Consider the following 21,448-nt stretch of genomic DNA (forward strand, 5'->3'; position numbering starts at 1 on the left):
CAAACTGTAAATTCCACTTTCACATTTTCTCATTTATGTTCCCATCACTCTCATCCTAGATGATCAGGGTTTCATTTCTTACATCTCATCACTCTAGCCCAGTTTCTCTTGCTGTAATCAATTGTATATGTTACCATCAGATTTGTCTGCATGCAGTACATTTCTGATACTCTGTCACCTATATTTGGAAGCCTTCAATGGCAACTGCAGCTTCTGCTTCTGTTGCTCCCCACTCTCTCACACACAGAGGTTGGAACCCAGGGCCTTGCGCATGCTAGGTTAGGCAGGTGTTCTACCACTGAGCTACATCTGCAATCCTTTATTTTTATTTTTGAGACAGGGGCTTGCTACCTTGCTCACGCTAGCCTTGAACTTGCAATCCTCCTGCCTCATCCTCCCAAGTACACACATTATAGGTGTGTACCCCCCCACCATGCCCAGCTTTTTTTAAAAAAAAAAAAATTTTCATAGCTGTAGATGGACAGCATACCTTTATTTTATTTGTTTATTTTTATGTGGTGCTGAGGATTGAACCCAGTGCCTCATACATGCAAAGCAAGCACTCTGCCGCTGAGCTACAACCCCAGCCCTCCATGCCCAGCTTTTAATGGCTTCTTTTTTAAAATTTTTTTTTAGTTGTTGATAGAATTTTATTTTTATTTTATTTATAAGTGGTGCTGAGAATCGAACCCAGTGCCTCACACATGCTAAGGAAGTGCTCTACCACAGAGCTATAACCCCAGCCCCTTTTACTGGCTTTTTGATCCCAATCACAGAAAGTAAATTGGTGCCACTCAAATTCTTGTCCTTGGTCCAGTGACAGTTCACCAACTGTTTGTTATCTGTGTGCATTGAGATCATTCCATAGAGAGAGAGAGAGAGAAGTTGACTGTTTAGAAAATTTCACAGTGTCTTGACAGAATAAATTTTCTATTAATGCAAGAATTTTAAATATTGGGACTGTTTGTATCCCCCTCTCCAAGTAACTGGTTCATGATTTTCTAAGAAGAAAAAAAAAAGTTGGTGTTTCACAGCAGGTAGTGTGAAATTCCTTTGTCATGATCTAGCCACATATAATTTATTCTCGTCACTTACTACTTCCCTTCAGCACTCATTCCAAAGTACATCTGTTTAGTGCTGTTCACACCCTGTTTGCTTACCTTTTGCTTTTGTTCATGTTTCTTTCTTCTCTTAAAATTGCCTCTCCATGTGGGGGTAAAAGGTGAATGAGGTGGGGGTAAAAGTAGAATGGAAGGAACATATCACCTTAGAGCAGCTGGGTGACACAATATTCATATATTGTATCCTCTCTGCTATATCACCATTCTTTACCAATGTTGTAGACCAGAGTTGAGGTGAACCAAACAGCTAAACAGACTGAAGGTGCTTGGAGCCAATAACTCATGTGTTTTTTCAGAAAATACAGGGCCAGGTACACCTGCTGGTACTGTTCCCTGCCTGTGAGCATGGTGAGCAGCTATGAATTTTATCTGTTTCTGGGACAAAGGTCATACAGGTCTAGAAATGGACGTCACCAATGGTGACTGATTTAACAACTCATGAGTATCAATGCCTTCATGAATATTTGATGTCTCTTCTGTGGTATCATGGATATTTGTTGGTCTTGATTTTTTTAATTGCTTCCCTTCTATATTTAGTATGCATATGTTCTATTTACTTTTTCTAAATCTAACTATATAAGATGTTTGATTTGGTACTTATTTTCATCTTGCTTCCCCATTTTGATCTTATTTTCTATAATAGAATTGGATATTCTTAAATATTCACATATTCCTCTCTCCACAAGCACAAGTAATCTTCCTTTGGCTCTCAAATAATTTAGCTGTTCTTTATCACATTCTTTGTTGCCAAGATGTTTGAGGAGAAGGAAGATGAGGGAATAGTTTGTAGATATCTTACAGTTTATTTCCAAATAGAAGTATAAACTCTTTTTATTATCCAACTTTACAGTGGAGTATGAACTCTTCGTTTTTTTTTTTCCCAGTAAGAACTCTTAAGGGTAGCTTGTGTCTCATCCCCCCCCCTTTTCCATTTCTCTCTCTTTACCCCATTATATTTAATAAGCATAGCTTGTTGGTGGTAGTCAGTTGATTACATTGACATCTGGTTAGCTCAGTTAAAGCACTAAACTTCTGAGGTCAAACTTTGGTCTTCACACAGAGATATATTTGCTTTGTTTCATTTGTATCCTCCTTTGTTAAACCTTTAATGCTTGCCAGATATGTGCTTTCTTTCAAAGAACACAAGGTAAAACAAAGAATTAGCACCTATATTGTGTAACCAGTTCAAAACCAGTGTTCTCTTGGATTTGGGGCAGGCACTTCAAGTACTCATTCAAAAAAACAACATTGTATTATTGTTTTTTAGACAAAAGAGAGGCAAAAGAAAATGTGTGAATTCTGCCTGTAGCAATACTTTTAAAGTACATAACAAGTAATTGTAATTCACATACCCAGCAAACTAGAAAGTGATATTTGTTTTAGACTTGAAGCAGTAAAAGACAAATGACAGAGAACTTGTGACCTAAATTAGAATCAAATGTTAAAGTTAGGAGGTCTCTTAGATACCAACAGATAAGATAACATCAGAGCTCTTGTTTTCTTATTCTCTAAGTCAGTATGTTGGCCTTTTTATATAGGTTTAAGAATTTTGTTTCCTATCTGTGATAGAAATAAGATGAAATTTGAAGTTGACATCAACATAAAAGATTACATTTTAGGAAAATAAATATCTCTAAATGATGCAGAACCACTAAAGAGTGGTGAATAGCATTGTGAGGTTAAAATGAGGCACTTTAGGAAAATTTCTGGGTTTTTGGTGTGTGTGTGTGTGTGTGTGTGTGTGTGTGTGTGTGTGTTGCTGGGGATCAAAGCAATCCAGGACCTTGAGCTGTGTGCATGCTAATAATATGTGTGTGCTCTGACACTGAACTCTAATTTAGCAACCTCACCCCATCCTTTTTAGTGAATAAACCGGAAGCAAGGGTTTTAGAAACTGCACTCACATCCTGGGTCTCTGACAGTCTCTCTCTAGGCTTCTTTTAAGTTGTCCACATAAAGAAGTAGGAAGAAGAATGACAGAACTATGCAAAATAAAGAAAACATAAATGAAAATTGGTGTGATAGGTTGAAGAAATCGCTTTCCATTACTCTGGAAAATTCCATTTATTTCTATTGATACTTTGTACTCATGTAAAAGGTTAGAAGAAAAGATGCTATGCTGTTGTTTATTTTCTTTGTGAGATTAATTTGAAGACAGTATATATAACCAAATAGGATGCAAACTTCAGATTTATTATTTCAGGAGAAGGTGGGCATTAGCCCTAATTGTTATAATTTCCCACACTGATTTTTTTTTTTGTATGTGTGTGGTTCTGGGGATTGAACCCAGGGCCTTGTGCATGCAAGGGAAGCACTCTACCAACTGAGCTATATCCCTAGCCCCATATTATCATACTGACTTTTTTATACCTTCTGTATACTTCCCAAGGCTTCCTCCCAACATACTATCTACCCCTACCCCTCTCCAATATATGCATCTCTTATGAGTTGTTTCTTTGATTATCACAACTTGATCTCTTGGTATGGAATATATATACAGGATATTATATATTAAAACTTGTGGCAGTAGTTTGAGCCTTTTTGGATTTTTTTCTTCCTATCACCAGATAGGATCTCTGTCCGTTGGTCCTGAGAAGGGAAAAGGGGACCTCACCTCATCCCTGGCAGCTTATCAATTTATGTGGCAGAAAGGAATATCAAGACACATCAAAATAGGTGCAAATCCAGGGTGTGGTGCAGGCCTAAATCCCAGAGGCTCTGGAGGCTGAGATAGGAGGATGGCAAGTTCAAAGTCAGTCTCAGTGATTTAATGAGACCCTCAGCAACCAAGACCCTGACTCAAAATAAAAAGATAAAAAAGACTGGGGATATAGCTCAGTGATAAAGCACCCCTGGGTTCAGTCCCCAGTACAAAAAGTGGGGGGAGCACAAGCAGAGATTTATTTAGGAAAGCAAGCAATAAATCAGGATACACACTTAAAGGAAGAGGGAAAGCAGGTGCTCCAGAGTAAACCGCACTTCTTTTGGGGTTTCAGGCGGCTTCTACTAAAAGAAACTTTGTAAATGGCGAACATGAGAGGTATTTGGGGTGGCATAAGCTTAATGAGCTCAGTTCTTTCAATCAGGGAACACAAGACTAGACCACAGTTGTCTGGTTCTGAGTTTGATATCATCTGTAGTAGTACAGGAACTGTACTCACATCCTGGGTCTCTAACACCCTCTCTCTCTCTAGGCTTCTTTTAATCAGTCTAAAAAATACATTCTATAAACTAACAAAGTATATAGGCAGTAATTAACTGGACTTAAGTACTCTAAGATTTATTGGACCTTTTAAAAATTCATTGCTGGAGAAAAACAGGCTTGGGGAGTGAAGGTGAGGTGGTTCACAGAGCTTTTAGATTTAAAGCTACAATCCCTCTTTCTTTCTCTTTTTGTCTTCTTTCTACCTCTCCTTATTTCGTCTACCCTAACTCTTTCCCAAGAGTATTTACTCTTTCTGGCAGATCACCTTAACTCAAAGATGAAATTATTCTGTCGGTCTTTATTCTCTGTGAGCGCTGGTCTGCTTTGGCTTATCTTTTCTTTTGGAGAGTAGCTCTTTTAGGTTCCCACCTGAAAGTCTACTCCCACCCCCATCTTCTTAGCAGGCCCTGAATTCTGGGGGCTTTTGCCAGCCTTATGAGTCTGCGGAAAGCTCTGCTCAGCCTTTCTGGCCTTTGTTGTGATGCTTTCTGCCAGATTTTTTAGTTGTTAGCAGTAGAGGAATGTATTTGAACCAAGCTGATCTGCCCTCCAGAGGTAGAACTTTTGCATCCTTTCTTTCTTTTTCTTTTTTTTTAAGAGAGAGAGAGAGAATTTTTAATATTTATTTTTTAGTTTTCAGTGGACACAACATCTTTGTTTGTATGTGGTGCTGAGGATCGAACCCGAGCCGCATGCATGCCAGGCGAGTGCGCTACTGCTTGAGCCACATCCCCAGCCCTTTTCATCCTTTCTTAATGTTTATTTTTGCATATTTAAAATGAATGTATACACATTTTAGTGAAGTATATGTGCATATCATCTAGGGACAGAAATACATAACAATGCATGAGCTTTGCTCTTTATAAGCATACTATCCAAGTTTGGAAACTCTTGCTTTTTATTTCCTCCTCTTTAGATGTAATGTTGATTCACTAAATACCTATAACCTGTCTCATAGAAATTTTTCTATATGTACTGAGGTAAATGTCAAATACCCAATGATGATTTCTAACAGATGTGTTATATAACTTAACATATAAACTTGAAGAAATTACTCCATCATATTTAAGGAACACAGGAAATAATGGTAGGTTTTATTTTGCCTCTTAACCTATTTTTCTAAATTCTGTATATCTGAAAAATATGTCAAGATACTGGAAATTATCCTTAAACGTAGCAGTTTGCTGTTTACAATACATACATCTGAGAGTAGAGTTTTTAAAATTACTATAAAAATGGTTATAGTGGTTAAGGGTCTGGGGACACTGAGTGTGAATCCTGACTTTACTACATACTAGCAGAGTGGTCTTGGCTTATTTCACTTAGAATGATAGTCTCCAGTTCCATCCATTTACCAGCTAAATAATTCTTTTTTATGGTGAGTACTATTTCATTGTGTGTACATACCACAATTTCTTTATCCATTTATCTGTTGACGAGCACCTAGATTTATTCCATAGCTTAGATATTGTGAATTAAGCTGCTATAATCATGGATGTGGCTATGTCACTGTGGTATGCAGATTTTATACCTTTGGATATATGCTGAGGATTGGGATAATTGGGTCAAATGGTGGTTCTATTCCATGTTTTCTGAGGAATCTCCATACTGCTTTCCAGAGTGGTTGTACCAATTTGCAGTCCTACCACCAAAGTATGAGTGTAAATTTTGCCCCACATCCTTGCCAGCATTTCTTGTTACTTGTATTCTTGATAATTGCCATTCTGACTGAAGTGAAGTGGAATCTCAGTGTAGTTTTAATTTGCATTTATCTAATTCCTAGAAATGTTGAACATCTTTTCATATATTTGTTGACCATTTCTATTTCTTTTTCTGTGAAGTGCCTGTTCAGTTCCTTTGCCCACTTATTGATTACATTATTTGTTGGAGGTTTTTTGGGTTAACTTTTTTTTGAGATATATCCCCAGCCCCTATTTGTATCCCTTTAAAATGAGCTATTCTTGGGGCTGGGGTTGTGGCTCAGTGGTTGAGCTCTTGCCTACCATGTTCGAGGCCCTAGGCTCAATCCTTAGCACCACATAAAAAAAAATAAATAAAGGTATCGTGTCCAACTACAACTAAAAAATAAATATTAAAAAAATATTTAAAATAAGCTATTCTCATGTACCTCTAAATGTTTCTTATTTTGTCCCTGATTTCTTCTGCTATTCATTGGTCATTCAATAGCATATTATTTAGTTTCCAGGTGTTAGAGTAGCTTCTAGTTTTTATTTTATCATTGATTTCTAATTTCATTCCATTATGATCTGATAGAATGCAAGGTATTATCTCTATTGTTTTGTATTTGCTCAAAGTTGCTTTGTGGCCTAAGATTTGGTCTATTTCAGAGAAGAATCCATGTGTTTCTGAGAAGTATACACAGTCACTGATGGATGAAATATTTTGTATATGTCTGTAAAGTCTAAATTATTAATTGTATTTTTAAAAATGTTTATTTATTTATTAGGACACAACACAATGCCTTTATTTTTATGTGGTGCTGAGGATCGAACCCGGGTCCCGCCCATGCTAGGCGAGTGCTCTACCGCTGAGCCACAATCCCAGCCCCTAGCTTCCTTTTTTAATATTATTTTTTTAGTTGTGGTTGCACACACTACCTTTATTTTACTTATTTATTTTTATATGGTGCTGAGAATTGAAGCCAGGGCCTCACACGTGCTAGGCAAGCACTCTACCACTGAGCCCCAGCCCCTGCCCGTCTATAGGTTCTTTATTTAGTTTTGGTTTATAGGATCTATCCACCGATGAGAGAAGCACATTAAAGTCACCCAGTATTATCGTGTTATGGTCCTTTTCATTCTAGAAATTGAGAAAGCTTTGTTTGATGTGCATAAATGCTACTGTTTGTGGCATAAATATTTACAAATGTTATGTCTTATTGATATATAATTCCCTTAAGCAATATAAATGACCTCCTTTGTCCCTTCTGATTATCTTTGGCTTGAAGTCCACTTTATCTGATAAGAGGATAGAAACCCCTACTTGTTTACATGATCCATGTGAATGACATTTTTTTCCCCATCTTTTTACCTTCAGTCTCTGGATGTCTTTGCCTATGAGGCAAGTCTCTTGGAGATAGTATGTTGTTGGGTCTTGTTTTTTAATCCAGTCTGCCAATCTGTGACTTTTGATTGATGAATTTAGGTCATTTGCGTTCAGTGCTATTATTGAGAAATGATTCTTATTCCCTGTCAGTTAATTTCTGGTTTCTAATTTGAATTAATTGCTCCTTTGATTGACTATTCTTCTAGTGTAGTTTCTTCCTTTGCTGGTTTTCACTTATTTTTCATTTCTTCTTTATGAAATATTTTATTGAGTATGTTTTATAGTGCAGGCTTTCTAGTTATGAATTATTTTATCATGGAATGTTTATATTTCTTCATCAATTCAGAAGCTCAATTTTGCTGGGTATAGTATTCTTGGCTTGTATACACTTTCTTTTTTTGGTATATATTATTCCAAGATGTCCAAGCTTTGAGGGTCTGGTATGAGAAATCAGCTGAGATCCAGATTGGTTTCCCTCTAAATGTGACCTGTCATTTTTCTCTAGCAGCCTTTAAAATTCTGTCATTATTCTGTATATTTCATAATAATGTGCCTTGGTGTGAGTCTGTTGTAACTTTGTATATTTGGGGTTCTGTAAGCCTTCTATATTTGATTTTCCATTCCATTCTTAAGGTTTGGGAAATTTTCTGGTATTATTTTATTGAAAAGATTGTGCATTACTTTGGTTTGGATCGCTGAGCCTTCATCCCCTGATAAATTTTATATTTGATTTTTCGATAAAAATATGGAATGCGTCACAAATTTGCACATCATCCTGTGCAGGGGCCATTTCTAGTGTATGTGCTGCCAAAGCAAACACTTGTTAGGCCTCTTAAAGGAAGTTTCTAAGAAATTATTTGGGTTTGCCATTATATTTTCAGGAATTAACATTTTAAAACAAAATATATAATTTTGTGTATATTTAATGATTATAGGTAGATTGCTTTATATTACTAGTCATATAGCAAAATGATTGAAGTTTAAAAATTAGAAAGATGGGACTGGAGATAACAGCATAGTGTTGGAGCACATGCTTATCATGTACAAGACCCTGGGTTTGATCCCCAGCTCTTCAAAAAATAAAATCAGGTGCAGTGGTGTGTGACTGTTGTCTCAGCTACTTCGGAGGCTGAAGTAGGAGAATCATTTGAGCTTAGGAGTTCAAGGCCAACCTGAGTAACATAGACCCTGTGTCAAAACAAAACAAAACAAAAAATAGTTTCCATGAGGATATATGATAGAAATTCAGCAGTAAACATGATTTTTGTTTTTAAAAGGGTAGTTTTTGTCTGGAGAAATATTTCCAAGACTTGGATGTTGTTGCTTGTGGCTTAAAATATGATTGCAGTATGTTTTACAACAAAAGGCATTTAAATCCAAATAAGCACAACGTGTGTGGCCTGGGGAGATGACTTCTTCCCCTAAACTGATGGATTCCTTCTATGTGTGTGTTTTTAACTGTGAAAGTAACTAAAGAAAATGTTTGTATGGCTGTGGTAAGTTCATATGGTATGAATTGTGCATCCTTTTGGCTACAAATGAAAACTAGAAATTGTAATTTCCAGAAACATCTTGAAACATAAATTCAGTCCCTTGATGTAGGCAAAATTTCCAGTTAATGATGTTTGTTAGTTTAAAAAATATATAGTAGAAAGTATTGCCATAATTGCATATTTCTGAATGCTTGAAGGCATCTTTGAAAACATACTGTTTTAGAGATTTGCTTCTATTTTGTTTCTTTACATAAACTGTATATGTCTCTGTATATGGAGCAGGAGGGTCCTGTATCTTTGCACTGTTCATCTGTTCCCACAATGAGGCTTTTGAGATATCTTGTCCATTTTTGTAATGGTTTATGAACTCAGAGGCCCCATGTATTTGTAAGCTGTGTTGATCAGAGCTTTCTGATGAAAGGGAGGCTAAGGAGAGTGAAACAAATTTTGCGACCTTTCATTCCGTTTATCAGTCCAAGGTTGTTTTAGGCATATGAGTCACATAGTTTCAGTTAATTTCTTTATATTTTAAGAAGTGTTTTCTCTGCATAAATTAAAATCCATATTTAATGTTTCCTCTTTTAAAATCATTGCTTTCCCATTTCTTTTTTCTGTTTTTTCTCCTATATTTTTATATTAATTTATATAATGTGTATAATACTTTATCTTGTTTTTATTCTTCTCATTTACATTATCACATGAATTTTCTATGACCTTTCTTTTTCCTATATTAAGAACTAATTCTTGCTGGACAAGGTGATGCTTGCTGGTAAAATTCCAGCTACTCCGGAGGCTGAGTTCAAGACCAGCATGGGCAGTTTAGCAATACTGTGTTTCAACAACAACAAAAAATATTCCAGGGGTATATTGCCACTGAGCTACATTCCCAGCTCTAGTTAATGTTTATTTTGAGACAGGGTCTCACCAAGTTGCTGAGGCTGGCCTCCAACTTGCGATCCTCCTGTCTCAGCCTCCTGAGTGGATTGGAATACAGATGTATTCTGGCTTACAAGAAAAAGTTGTTTTCTGGGTTTAATCCTTCAACAAGGAAAGAAGGAAGAGGAGAGGAGTGGAGTAAGAAAGGAAGCAAAGAAAAGAAAAGGGTTCTTTTATGACAATGGGTTTTTTATTCTTCCTAAAGAAATATTAAAACAATCTCTAGTCTTTCTTTTCTATCCTTTTCCCCCCCTTTTTCTTTCTTTTTCCCTTCTTAGAGTAGGTAAATGCTGTGTCACTTAGCTGCATACCTCCTATCCCTGATGTACTTTTGTCTCGCCCATGTCCTGCACAGGCAATGAAAATGGGGTTCCCCTGTGTGGAATGGACTGGCTGAGAAATAAAAGCTAAGAAAAATAGAATGACAAAAATCTACAGGACACAGAAAATATTTTCAGAAAGCAAGGGCAGGATGGGTTAGCGGATCATAGGGATCAAGCTTCTATACTATGGCAAAATGGAGCCCCCACTTGCTTTATTTATAACCGGGGATATCAAAGGCAGGGATAAGTTTTAAGGGCAGAGTCTTGCTTCGTGGTATCTTGTAGTCAGCAGGTTGCTTGACATCTTGGCAGGTCACATCCATCTCAGGTGCTGTGTGGGATCTCTGGCAGAGCTTGAGGGGGAAGTTCACCTGCATCAGGCGATCAATCCCTGTGGGAGTGCCATGGGAGGTCCCAGTGCCAGACTTATCCCCTCATTAGGCTTCTATGCGCCACATAGTTCACTCACAGCCCATGGATGGTTCGTGACACTTTTGTAATGTACAATTATATAGAAGAAACAAGTATTTAGAAGCGTTCCTGGAAGACTGTCTTACCAGTTATAATTGCCATTCCACTTTTATGAAGTGCCAGTAATGTTTTGAATACAAGGAAGTAACAAAAAAAGAGACAGATTAACCTTGAGTTTTACATTCTGAAAACAGGAAATAAATACATATAAGTAAATTTTAAAGGCATACAGTATCTGTTTCCTCCAATAAGTATTTGCATCATTGAATTACAGTAATTATAACGTCTGAAGCCAGGAAATGCCTATAGCATAACTTGTATTAGCAAGAATCTGTCATGGGGTGATTAACCAGGAGCCGTGACTTTGACTACTGTAACAATGGCAAGGCATGTCATACTAGCATTGACCAATAGAAATGTAATGTGGGTTATATGTGTAATTTTTTTTCTAGTAACCATACTAAAAAAACATTTTTAGAAATAAAATTTAATTGTGTGTGGGGTGGGGGATAGGGATCAAACCTAGAGCCTTTCATATTCTAAGAACATACTCTACCACTGAGCTAGACACCCAGCCCATTGAAATTAATTTTAATAATATTTTGTTCAAACCATTATTTTAAAAATATTATTTTAACATTTAATCATTTAAAATTATTGTTTTTTAAAATTATTCTTATTCATAGTAATTCATTGAGCTGTGGTGTGTATTTTATAAATATAGCACATCTCAATTTGGACACAGTTTTCATTGGAAATCCTTGGTCTATTTATTTGCTTTTGAGACAGTGTTTCACTGTGTTGTCCAGGCTGGTGTTGAACTCCTGGGCTCAAGGGATCCTCCTGGTGCAATCTCCCATGTAGCTGGGACTACAGGTGCCCACCACTTTACCTAGCTTTGATCTGTATTTTGGTTTCATAAAGCATATAGGTGAAATAGGTTTGGATGCTGGAGTTCCAAACATGTTTAAGTTTTTTGATTACTGAATTGATACTCTTTTAAAATTTTTAATTAATTAAAATTATAAAATTAACAATTCTGTTCTTCAGTGTGAGCTATTTATTTATTTATCTATCTATTTATTTTTGGCTGTACTGGGGATTGAACTAGGGCTTTGCACATACAAGCAAGTGCTCTAACACTGAGTTACATCCCCAGCCCCTCAGTATGAGTTTATGTTCCAGTTCCTCCATAGCTACATATGGTTAATGGTTTGCCATATTGGATAAAATAGGCAGAGAATATAATTGACAGTGGAAGTAGTCAGCTAAGGAATCCTGAATCAAGGATAGTCTTTTAGCTAGATTTTAAAGTGAAAAGCATGATAAACATTGAGCCACATCCCCAACCCTTCTTTGTATTTTATTTATTAGAGACAGGGTCTCACTAGGTTGCTTAAGGCCTCATTATATTGCTGAGGCTGGCTTTGAACTTGTATTGAAATTATGAGGACTGCATTTTGAATGAAGTTTATATCTGAGTTTCATAGGTTCAGCATTGTTTTCAGGAAATGATGTGGAGATAACCACAGCTTTGTCTGGTCCTCAGTTGGTGGTCCTCAGGTTGAGACACTGTTAATTCCTGGAAAGTACTACTATAGTCAACACCCATTACTGGGATATGAAATCAATCTAGTAGATCTTTGATCAGCTTTTTAAAAATACACAAATACTATTGGATAGAATAGAGAACGTATCAGAGTGTTCCACATCTGTTAAGGTTTAGGGAACCTTTGCTTTAGTTACATATATGTGTATATTTTGCGTTTATAGGATTTCAATGAAAAATGAATTCTGAGTCACAAAATTTTTGAGAATTATTCCTTTTCTTCTTCTTTCCCCTTTCCTTTCTTTCATTCCCTCCTCTCACTGTGTCGTTGAGGTTGACCTGGCCTCTTTTTTTCTTCCTTCCACTATTTTTCTTTCCTTCCTTCCTCTAAGTTCCTGAGTTTGGCCTTGAATCTCTTTATACTGCGTCAGCCTCCTGAGTAGCTAGCACTGTGAGTGCACACCATTGCACCCAGCCTGTGTGTACTTTTGATTGCTGCTCTAATGAATATTGCCTATAGGTACAGTGTACTAAACAAAGATAGCATTAATCAAAGAAAACTATGGATTTAGCAATAAGATATGAGTGCTATTAAAAGGTATCTAGTGTCTAAGATGGTAAAATAAATGTAAAGTAGTATGTAATGGCCATAATAAATAGAACAACTTAAGGGTATAATGACTTTCTTCCTCAATTCTGAATTAACTAGGAGAAGATAAATTTGACATTATCATTTTGGTCCTTGTATTCCTCTAAATTTTTATTTGAGTTTAAATAACCACATTTAAATTTGAAATTTGGTCTTATTTCTTTGTTTGCACTGTTGGGAATTGAACCCAAGGTCTCATGTATGTTAGGTAATCAGTCTGCCATTGAGCTATATCCTACCCGCAGTCTGGGGTGAGGCTACTGGAACTTGAATCCTCAAGACTTTACCACCAAGTTATATCCCCAGCTTTCTATTTTGAGACAGGCTCTCACTGAGTTGCCAAGGCTGGCCTCAAACTTGGCAATTCTGCCTCAGCTTTCCAAGTTGCTAAAATTATAGGCATACACCACCATGCACAGCCCCTAACCCCAATTTTAATTCTTAAGAAGGATCTTGGCTAAGAGTAAAAAAAAAAAAAAAAAGTAGTATTTTGGAATGATTATATGGATTACAGGAAAAATGGCACTCACAGTCTCCTTAAAACATTTCAATAAAATAAATAATAGTATACATTTAACTCTTCTTGGATGTTAATTATTAAAGTTTTAGTAAAACCTGATGTTTAATCTTACCACACATTTATTATAAAATAAAGCTAAATCCTATTTGGGATTCAGATTATGCTTCTTGTTTTTCGCTTATTTGTTTTGTTTTTTATGGGTCCTGTGGATGGAACCCAAGGTCTTAAATGCTAGGCAAGCACTCTACCACTAAGCCACATCCCTAACCCTGAGATTATGCTTTTAACAAATTGTAAATTTCTTTTTCTTGGTCTGTTAATTTAGTTATTTATTTAATATATCTTTCTCAAAGTTGTTTTTTATAGCCTCACTGGAATATGTTTGCTTTGAATTCTGAAGACAGCCAGCATGTCAAATGGCTTTTATACAGTGTACATATTTGGAATGCTATTTTGCCACAAGAGTGTGGAAACTTGTGAAGTACTTACTATCATGCTTTTAAAAGGCAAAATATGTTAGAGTCACTGCTGTAGCAGTGGTTACAGTGTGTCACTGTTTCTTTTGTAGGAATTGGTTTAGATACAGGGACTCTTGCAGAATAGCCATATTGTTTAGATAGAGCAAATAAGTTTGAATACAACCTCTACTGTACTGAGAACCCTCAGGTCCCATGCAGTGTTAGCATATATTTTGAAATACTGTTACTAAACAGGGGCCCTTTCTCCTTATAATTTTTCTCTTGCCCAAGTATTATTTATTTATTTATTTATTTTTGTGGTACTGGGGATTGAATTCAAAGGTACTTAACCAATGAGCCACATCCCTAACCCTTCTTTGTATTTTATTTAGAGACAAGGTCTCACTAAGTTGCTTAAGGCCTCATTATATTGCTGAGGCTGGCTTTGAACTTGTGATCTTCCTGTCTCAGCCTCCCAAGCCACTGGGATTACAGGCATGTGCCACTGCATCTAGCTTTACCCAAGTATTTTAATTTAGTGATGCATGCGTACTAGAAGATCAGCCTATCAAAATACTGTTGGTGTAGCACAGGGACAGAAGAATGAGGAGGAAGAGACAAATATAACATTTTATTTATAACTATTTCCTAAAGCAGTAGAACACTACCGATTAGAAATTCCAATAAGTTTATCTTAGCCAGGTACCATGATGCATTCCTATAATCCAAGTAACTCAGAAGGCTAAGACAGGAGGATCACAAGTTTGAGGCCAACATGGGCAATTTAGCAATACCCTGTCTAAAAATACAAAAAAGGGTCTGGGAGTCTAACTCAATGGTAAGAGTGCTTGCCTGGCACATGCAAGATGGTTCAATCTCCAGTACCCCCCCCCCCAAAAAAAAAAAAAAAAGAAAGAAAGAGGGTGGAGAAAGTAAGTTATTGCTGGAACTTTATTTTATTTACTTATTGATTGATTGATTGATACGCGGTGCTGAGAATCGAACCAGTGCCTCACACATGTTAGCCAAGCGCTCTATCACTGAGCTACTATCCTAGCCTAGCAGTGGTATGTTTCTATAGTTCCAACTGCTCAGGGAGGCCAAGCAAGAGGATCACTTGAGCCAAGGAGTTTGAAATCAGCCTGGTTAAGACCTTCTCTTAAAATTTTTTTATCTATTGTTAATTAAGATACTCTAATGAAATGTGTAAATGTGATCAGAATAACCATAGAAGCCAAATACTGTGCAATAGGTCCCTTCTCCTCTCAGACTAGGAACAGGGATGTTGATGGAAATTTATGTACAATCTGAATTTCCCCTTTTCAGAGGGGAACTGTATGGGTCATGGGGATAGGAAATCAGAGAAGATAAATTGGGTAAGACTACTGAACCAGGTCTTGATGCACTGATAGGTGTCCTGCAAAAAAAAAAAAGAAAGAAAGAAAGAATTACAGCATGTACATACCTTGGAGAGAATATGAAAATCAATGTTAGAGAGTAGTTTATAAAATTTCCTTTTGAGAGTTAAACTAATTATGTTATCATAAAAGAGTCAGAGGCAAAATATCTTGAAGCCCATGGAAAGGAATACCTACTTTACTGGGAATAGCCACTTCATTTACATAGTATATACTCCCTTCCCCCAACCACTACCAAGAATTTCTCAACAGAAGAAGGTGAGGTGCATTGCAAATGGTCTAATGTGCGGATCCAGCACTTTCTGGGGAAGAATGACTTGAACTTCTTGGTCAATAGAAAAGTTTCTGCTATAGGGTAAAGCACAGCTGAAGTGAAATATTCTTTCACTATTTGCTCCTTTTTATCCCTATAATATAAAGATTAAGAATGTGGCCTCAGGATAATAACTACTCCAAATTCCATTTCTAAACTTATTCTATGAATAATTTGACAAGATATAAGTCTTTTTTTTATCACTATAATGGGACTAGAATTACCTATCTTCTAGGGTAATTGTGAGAGTTAAATAAACTGTTGATCTGAATAGTTTAACTCAGGACCTGGTATATGACATTCAACAAAGCTGTAAACATGATCTGTAGTTTTTATACTCAACTTACAAATTTTAATCACTAATTCCTAAATATCTTAGTCATCTGAAACAGGATATTTAGAACAGGCATTTATACATTCCAGGAATGAAAGGAAATATCCCCATGATAAATCAATACTTTAACTTTCTCAAATTATTAAAACCTGATCATTTATTAAAAACCTGATCATTTCTGGGTTTTTGGAAAAGATATTTCTGAATCTGCAGAAGGCCAGGACCCTCTTGAGTAAACTCAGCAGTGCTTAATGCCAACATGTGAGATTTATTGGGAAGCAGTAATTTACTGAGCATTTACTGTGGATCAAGCATTCCACTAAGTGCTTTACCTATGTAAAAAATGACCTTGAGGAAGGTATTACACTTCTTCACTTCTACAAACAAGGGAATTGAGGCTTGCAGATGCCAGGTAACTTGCCTAAGCTTGTTTAAGGACAAAGTCAGAATTTGAACATAGGTCTGCCTTTGCTGTTGCCCATTATGCTGAACTGCAAAGGTTCCAACATCAGAAAGACCTGGTTTTTAGATCCATTTCCACTTCATTCCAGGAATATGGTCTTAACTCATTTTACCACTCCAAGCCTCAGATTCTTTATCTAAAATATAGTATGGCTATCTACTATATAGGCTTGTTTTGAAGACTGGAAATAAGGTATGTAAAGTGCCTGACACCGTTTCTGATGTGTGTAGGAAACTTAGGAAGAGGTGATTGTTTCTGTTTGGGGTTCCAAAAGCTGCTTTCTACTTCCATTGGCAGGCCCCCCTGGCAGGTAACCTGTGGGGTCTTTTGGAGATACAAGTAGGACCCTGTAATTTGAACTGCAAGTTCAGGTTAGAATACCTCTTGATAAATGAGACTATAATGTAAATATATACTACATGAATTTTCCCCTTTTCTATTTTTTATAATAAATACTGTATCTTTAAATGCTTACTTTTGCAAAAATTGCTACTGTTTAACCAAAGAAGGACTTATACAACTAGCCTTCACTTGTCTAGCAAGTGTCCAGGGATAACATGAGTGACTGATTTTAGCAGATGACCTATTTAGCCAGGAATTTTTTTCACTGTGTCAGCAGTCCAAACCTGGTACACATTAGGATCACTTAGACAACTTAAAAAGATATATCAGTGTGTGTGCAGTCCTTAGAGACTCTGATTTAGTGTCTGGGATAAATTTAGGTAATTGTAAGGAGCAGCCAGGGTTGAGAACCAATTGTTTTGAAGCAAGAACTAGGTGAGATTGGGATGGGCTTGCAAGTGGAGAAATGAAATGAATTGAGTCATTTTTTTCTCTTAATTCACAGTGAAATGGCTCGGGAGAAGAGGAAAATCAAAGATCATCTTGAATTACCAGAGGATAGAAAATGAAATAGTTTCTTTTTCTTTGTCTTTGTAGACATGGAAGGACTTTAATGAAACTTTAAACGGTTCAACAAAGGATGCGCTAATGGATGACAGCAATACTCCTACATATAATCTGCAGTTGGAACCACAAGATGGGTGTCATCCTGGTGACAGAGTGGAAAGCAGAGTAACATGCTTATCTTCTGTGTCTGATGAAAATGAAAATCAACTTGATGGGGATGGGCCTGAGCTTCTGACCAGCAGTGACAGTGCAATGGGAAAAACTGAAGTGTTTGAGCAGGACAGTCTCAATAATAATGAAAACTTCATGTCCAGTTGTGAGGTGCCTGCATGTGAGAACTCAGAATACACTCTGTGTGAAGGCCCCAGAGATGAACAGGGATTCTTTGAAAAGGACAAAAGAGCAGCTGGAAAAAGAAGTACAAGAACCAAAAGAGGAACTGTTAAGAAGATACCACCAGGTATTTTTTAAGTTATTATTTTTACTATTCTTTAAAGAAAATAAACCCTATCACATACCGTGTACACTGTCTTGCATATTGCTTTTCTTCTCTTAATATTTTCAGAGCTTTTTTACAACAGTATATGTTGATCCAGCTGTGTGGTATTCCGTGCATGTGATATGTCTCCACAGTGTTCCATCACTTAGGTGTGTCATAATTTATTTAACTTCTTCCTTATGGCTGTTCCCAGGCTTTTACTATAGTAAGCATGCTGAAATTGATATTCTTTGTGTATGTTTTCGTACTAGCTACATTATCTATAATCTCATTCCTTTATAAATTATCCTTTTCTACCAATACAAGCCTTAATAATTTCTTTCTGCCATCACCGTGGCTTTGATCTCTCACCTGTGAATTTATATGCTCGTAAGATCTTTATAGGATCTTTTTTATCTCATTCTGTAAGTGAATAATATATAAGCTATCTGGTTCTAATTGTGTGTATATATATATGTATATATATATATATTTGGTAACAAAACTAACTCAGTTTTTCTAACTTGATATATAGTTTGGCAGTTAAGGTTTAAAACTATGGATTTTTGTGTCTGAGTCACAGGGTATCCTCGGGAAAAGGCAGCCTCTGGCTATTTTGATCAGAAACATGCAGAACTGGAGAGTGCTGGTATGCCCTAGACTGGGACTCCTTACATGTTAAGTAGGCAAAAGAATTTTAAACAGTATACTACTTCTTTACCCAAGGCAAAAGTCTTTGCATAAGTTCTAGTGAACAAAGTGGAATGTCTTCTCTTTTGTTATCTTGTACCTCTTTGGCTGATTAGAGGTATTGTCATAACCTGTTTTTTTCTTTGTATGTTTTTACTTATTCAATAAGGTGATTTCATAACTTTTTAAAAAATATATATTTTTATATATATTTTTAGTTGTTGATGCACTTTTATTTTATTCACTTATTTATATGTAGTGCTGAGAATTGAACCCAGTGCCTCACATGCCAGGCAAGCACTGTACCACCGAGCCACAACCCCAGCCCTCATAACTTTTTAATGTGACTGGTAATTTGGCTGTTCACATCCATTTGTGTTCTTAGTAGACTTAAGATAATTTTTGCCAAACACAGTGGAACATACCCTGTAATCCTAGCCTCTCAGGAGGATGAGGCAAGAAGATCACAAGTTTGAAACCAATCTGAGCAATTTAGTGAGACCTGTATCAATAAAAATTGAACTGGGTTCAATCCCCAATGTCCCCCCAAACCAAAAAAATTTTTAAAAATGATTATTTTTACAAGAGATACAAAAGCATTTTCTTAATAGACCTAAGGATTAACAGACATTGTGTATGGTGAAATATGTATATAAATGGATTTATTTTATAACCATCATTCAAGGGCAGATTGACTGCCTCTCTAATCTGATCTTGCGATGTGTTTAAGAACTGATACCTAGTAGCATATGTATAAGGATCAGTCATAATTTCAAGATTATGAGTCCTTTTATTCCTCTCTTCAGTGGCCTTATTTGTTTCCCTTGGTGTGATTATATAATATAAAGTTAGTATTTCTTGTCTTGTGAGAAAGTATAGAATCACCATCATTTGAAATATATGTAAAATTTAGGAGTAGTTTTTGTACAATTTATTTTTTAATTATTATATATAAAATTATATATGTCATATTTATATATAAAAGGACACAAATATATAATGTGAGTTTAAGAGAATTAAGAAGCTAGGCACTTGCCTGTAATCCCAGCTACTCTGGAGGCCAAGGCAGAAGGATTACCAGATTCAAGATTAGTTTAGGCAATTTAGAAAGACCCTGTTTCAAAAAATGAAAAGGGCTGGGATGTAGCTCAATTGTAAAGTGTACCAAAGTTCAATCTGCAGTACCAAAACAAAAACAAGGAGAGAGTAAGAAAACTGAATCAGGAATTGTAAAACCTAAGTTCAAGATACACTTCTAATCCTAGGTCACTTGGTGAGACTGAGCCCTCCTGTACTTCCTTGTTCTCTTCTGTATAATGATAATGTTCATGCACACAAATCTATAAAATTCCTTTCTAAGCTGTAAATTTCTTAGATTTCTGAACAGAGAGAGTATAGTCTCTACTCCTTTAAAATTTGGTGACTCACCTTGAGTGTATCTTCTGTTGTTTTTTCTATTTAAGAGATACATTTTGAGGCTGGGGATGTGGCTCAAGCGGTAGTGCGCTCGCCTGGCATGCGTGCGGCCCAGGTTCGATCCTCAGCACCACATACAAAGATGTTGTGTCTGTCGAAAACTAAAAAATAAATATTAAAAACTTCTCAAAAAAAAAAGAGATACATTTTGGTTTTTAAATTTTGTTATTAAATGAAAGAACATGTTAAGTAGGCAAAAGAATTTTAAACTGAAAGGAAGGATTATTTAGAGGATAGAACCATCCCTTTTTTGACTGGAAAGGACCTGGAAAGGGAACCTTTAAATTGGCCTGGGGAGCTCTCCTTAGAGTTATTTGCCAGGCCCATCCTGGAAAGATCATCTAAGCTTATCCTCTCTCAGTGTGAATCCAGTCACTAAGTCCAGGTGACTGTATTTCCCTGTGATATTCCTGGTCTCTTTCGTCCTATCTACACTGCCATAGTTCAACATTACCTTTGACTAGAGTACTACAAAAGCTCCCTAAGTGTGTTTCCCATTTTGCTTCCATTATCTATGTCCAAACTAACAATGCAGGGCTGGGAATACAGTTCAGTTGGGAGAGTGCTTGCCGTGCATGCACAAGGCCCTGGGTTCAATCCCCAACACCACAAAACAAACAAACAAACAAACAAACAAACAAATAAACAAAAATTAAAATAAATAAAAACTAACAATGCCAGGCTGAGACTGCGGCTCAGTGGTAGAATGCTTGCCTAGCATGTATGAGGCACTGGGTTCAATTCTCAGCACCACATATAAACAAACAAATAAATAAAGTTCCATCAATAACTAGTAAAAATTTAAAAAAAATACTAACAATGCAAAGAGTTTATGTATAGAACTCTAGATATTTACTCTCTCTTACTGTCCATTTTGCTGTAAATTCTCAGATCCTAGCTAAAGTTTCAATATTTTGCAAATGAGTACTTATCTCATAATAGCTTCTCAAATGTGACATGACATGTAAGACATGATATTCAATTTTTTTAACTTTATTTATTTAATTAATTTATTTATTTATGCATGCTGCTGAGGATTGAACCCAGGGTCTCACACATGCTAGGTGAGCGGTCTACCACTGAGCCACAACACCAGCCCACTCAATTTTTTTTTTTTTTTTTTTTTTGATGGTGCTGGGGATTGAACCCAGGGCCTTGTGCATACGTGGCAAGCACTCTACCAATTGAGCTAAATCCCCAGCCCATGATATTCCATTTTAAACTAGAAAAAAAATTTTTGTGTGTAGATGTTCTTATAATACTTTTATGGAAATATAAGTTAATTTACTGTTATACTCCCTTAGTTTGATTTATACTAATTTTGTATTCCAAGGCTAGTACTGGAAAAATATATATAGGGCAAACTTCAGGTTTTCTGAGACAGTATCCATATAGGCCAGCTAAAATCTTGAACTTATCCCCAGAGAAGTCCAGTTGTCATTATACTATGGGCTTTTTTTTTTCTTTTTCTCCCCGGCCCCCTCCTTTAAGAGATGTAGTCAACTAACCAGGTATTCAAGCTGTGTTACATGCAGTTTTCACTATAGATAAAATTGGTAAAGCTTTAGGTGAGATA

At 36.3% G+C, this 21,448-nt stretch overlaps 1 protein-coding gene across 2 annotated transcripts in view; it reads left to right on the plus strand.

The window, feature by feature from the left end:
- Positions 1-21,448, plus strand: part of Cnst (consortin, connexin sorting protein) — a 104,068-nt gene that overhangs the window by 20,662 nt on the left and 61,958 nt on the right. The window contains exon 2 of one of the 2 annotated variants that reach the window (XM_015483562.2): positions 17,259-17,688. In XM_015483562.2, the coding sequence (XP_015339048.1) occupies positions 17,259-17,688 (430 nt within the window). Of the gene's footprint in view, positions 1-17,166; positions 17,689-21,448 lie in introns of both variants that reach the window. The other variant, XM_048809267.1, reaches the window with a different exon arrangement.

The sequence above is a fragment of the Marmota marmota genome, unplaced genomic scaffold, assembly GCF_001458135.2.
Source record: "Marmota marmota marmota unplaced genomic scaffold, marMar, whole genome shotgun sequence".
In the NCBI taxonomy this organism is placed as follows: Eukaryota; Metazoa; Chordata; class Mammalia; order Rodentia; family Sciuridae; genus Marmota; species Marmota marmota.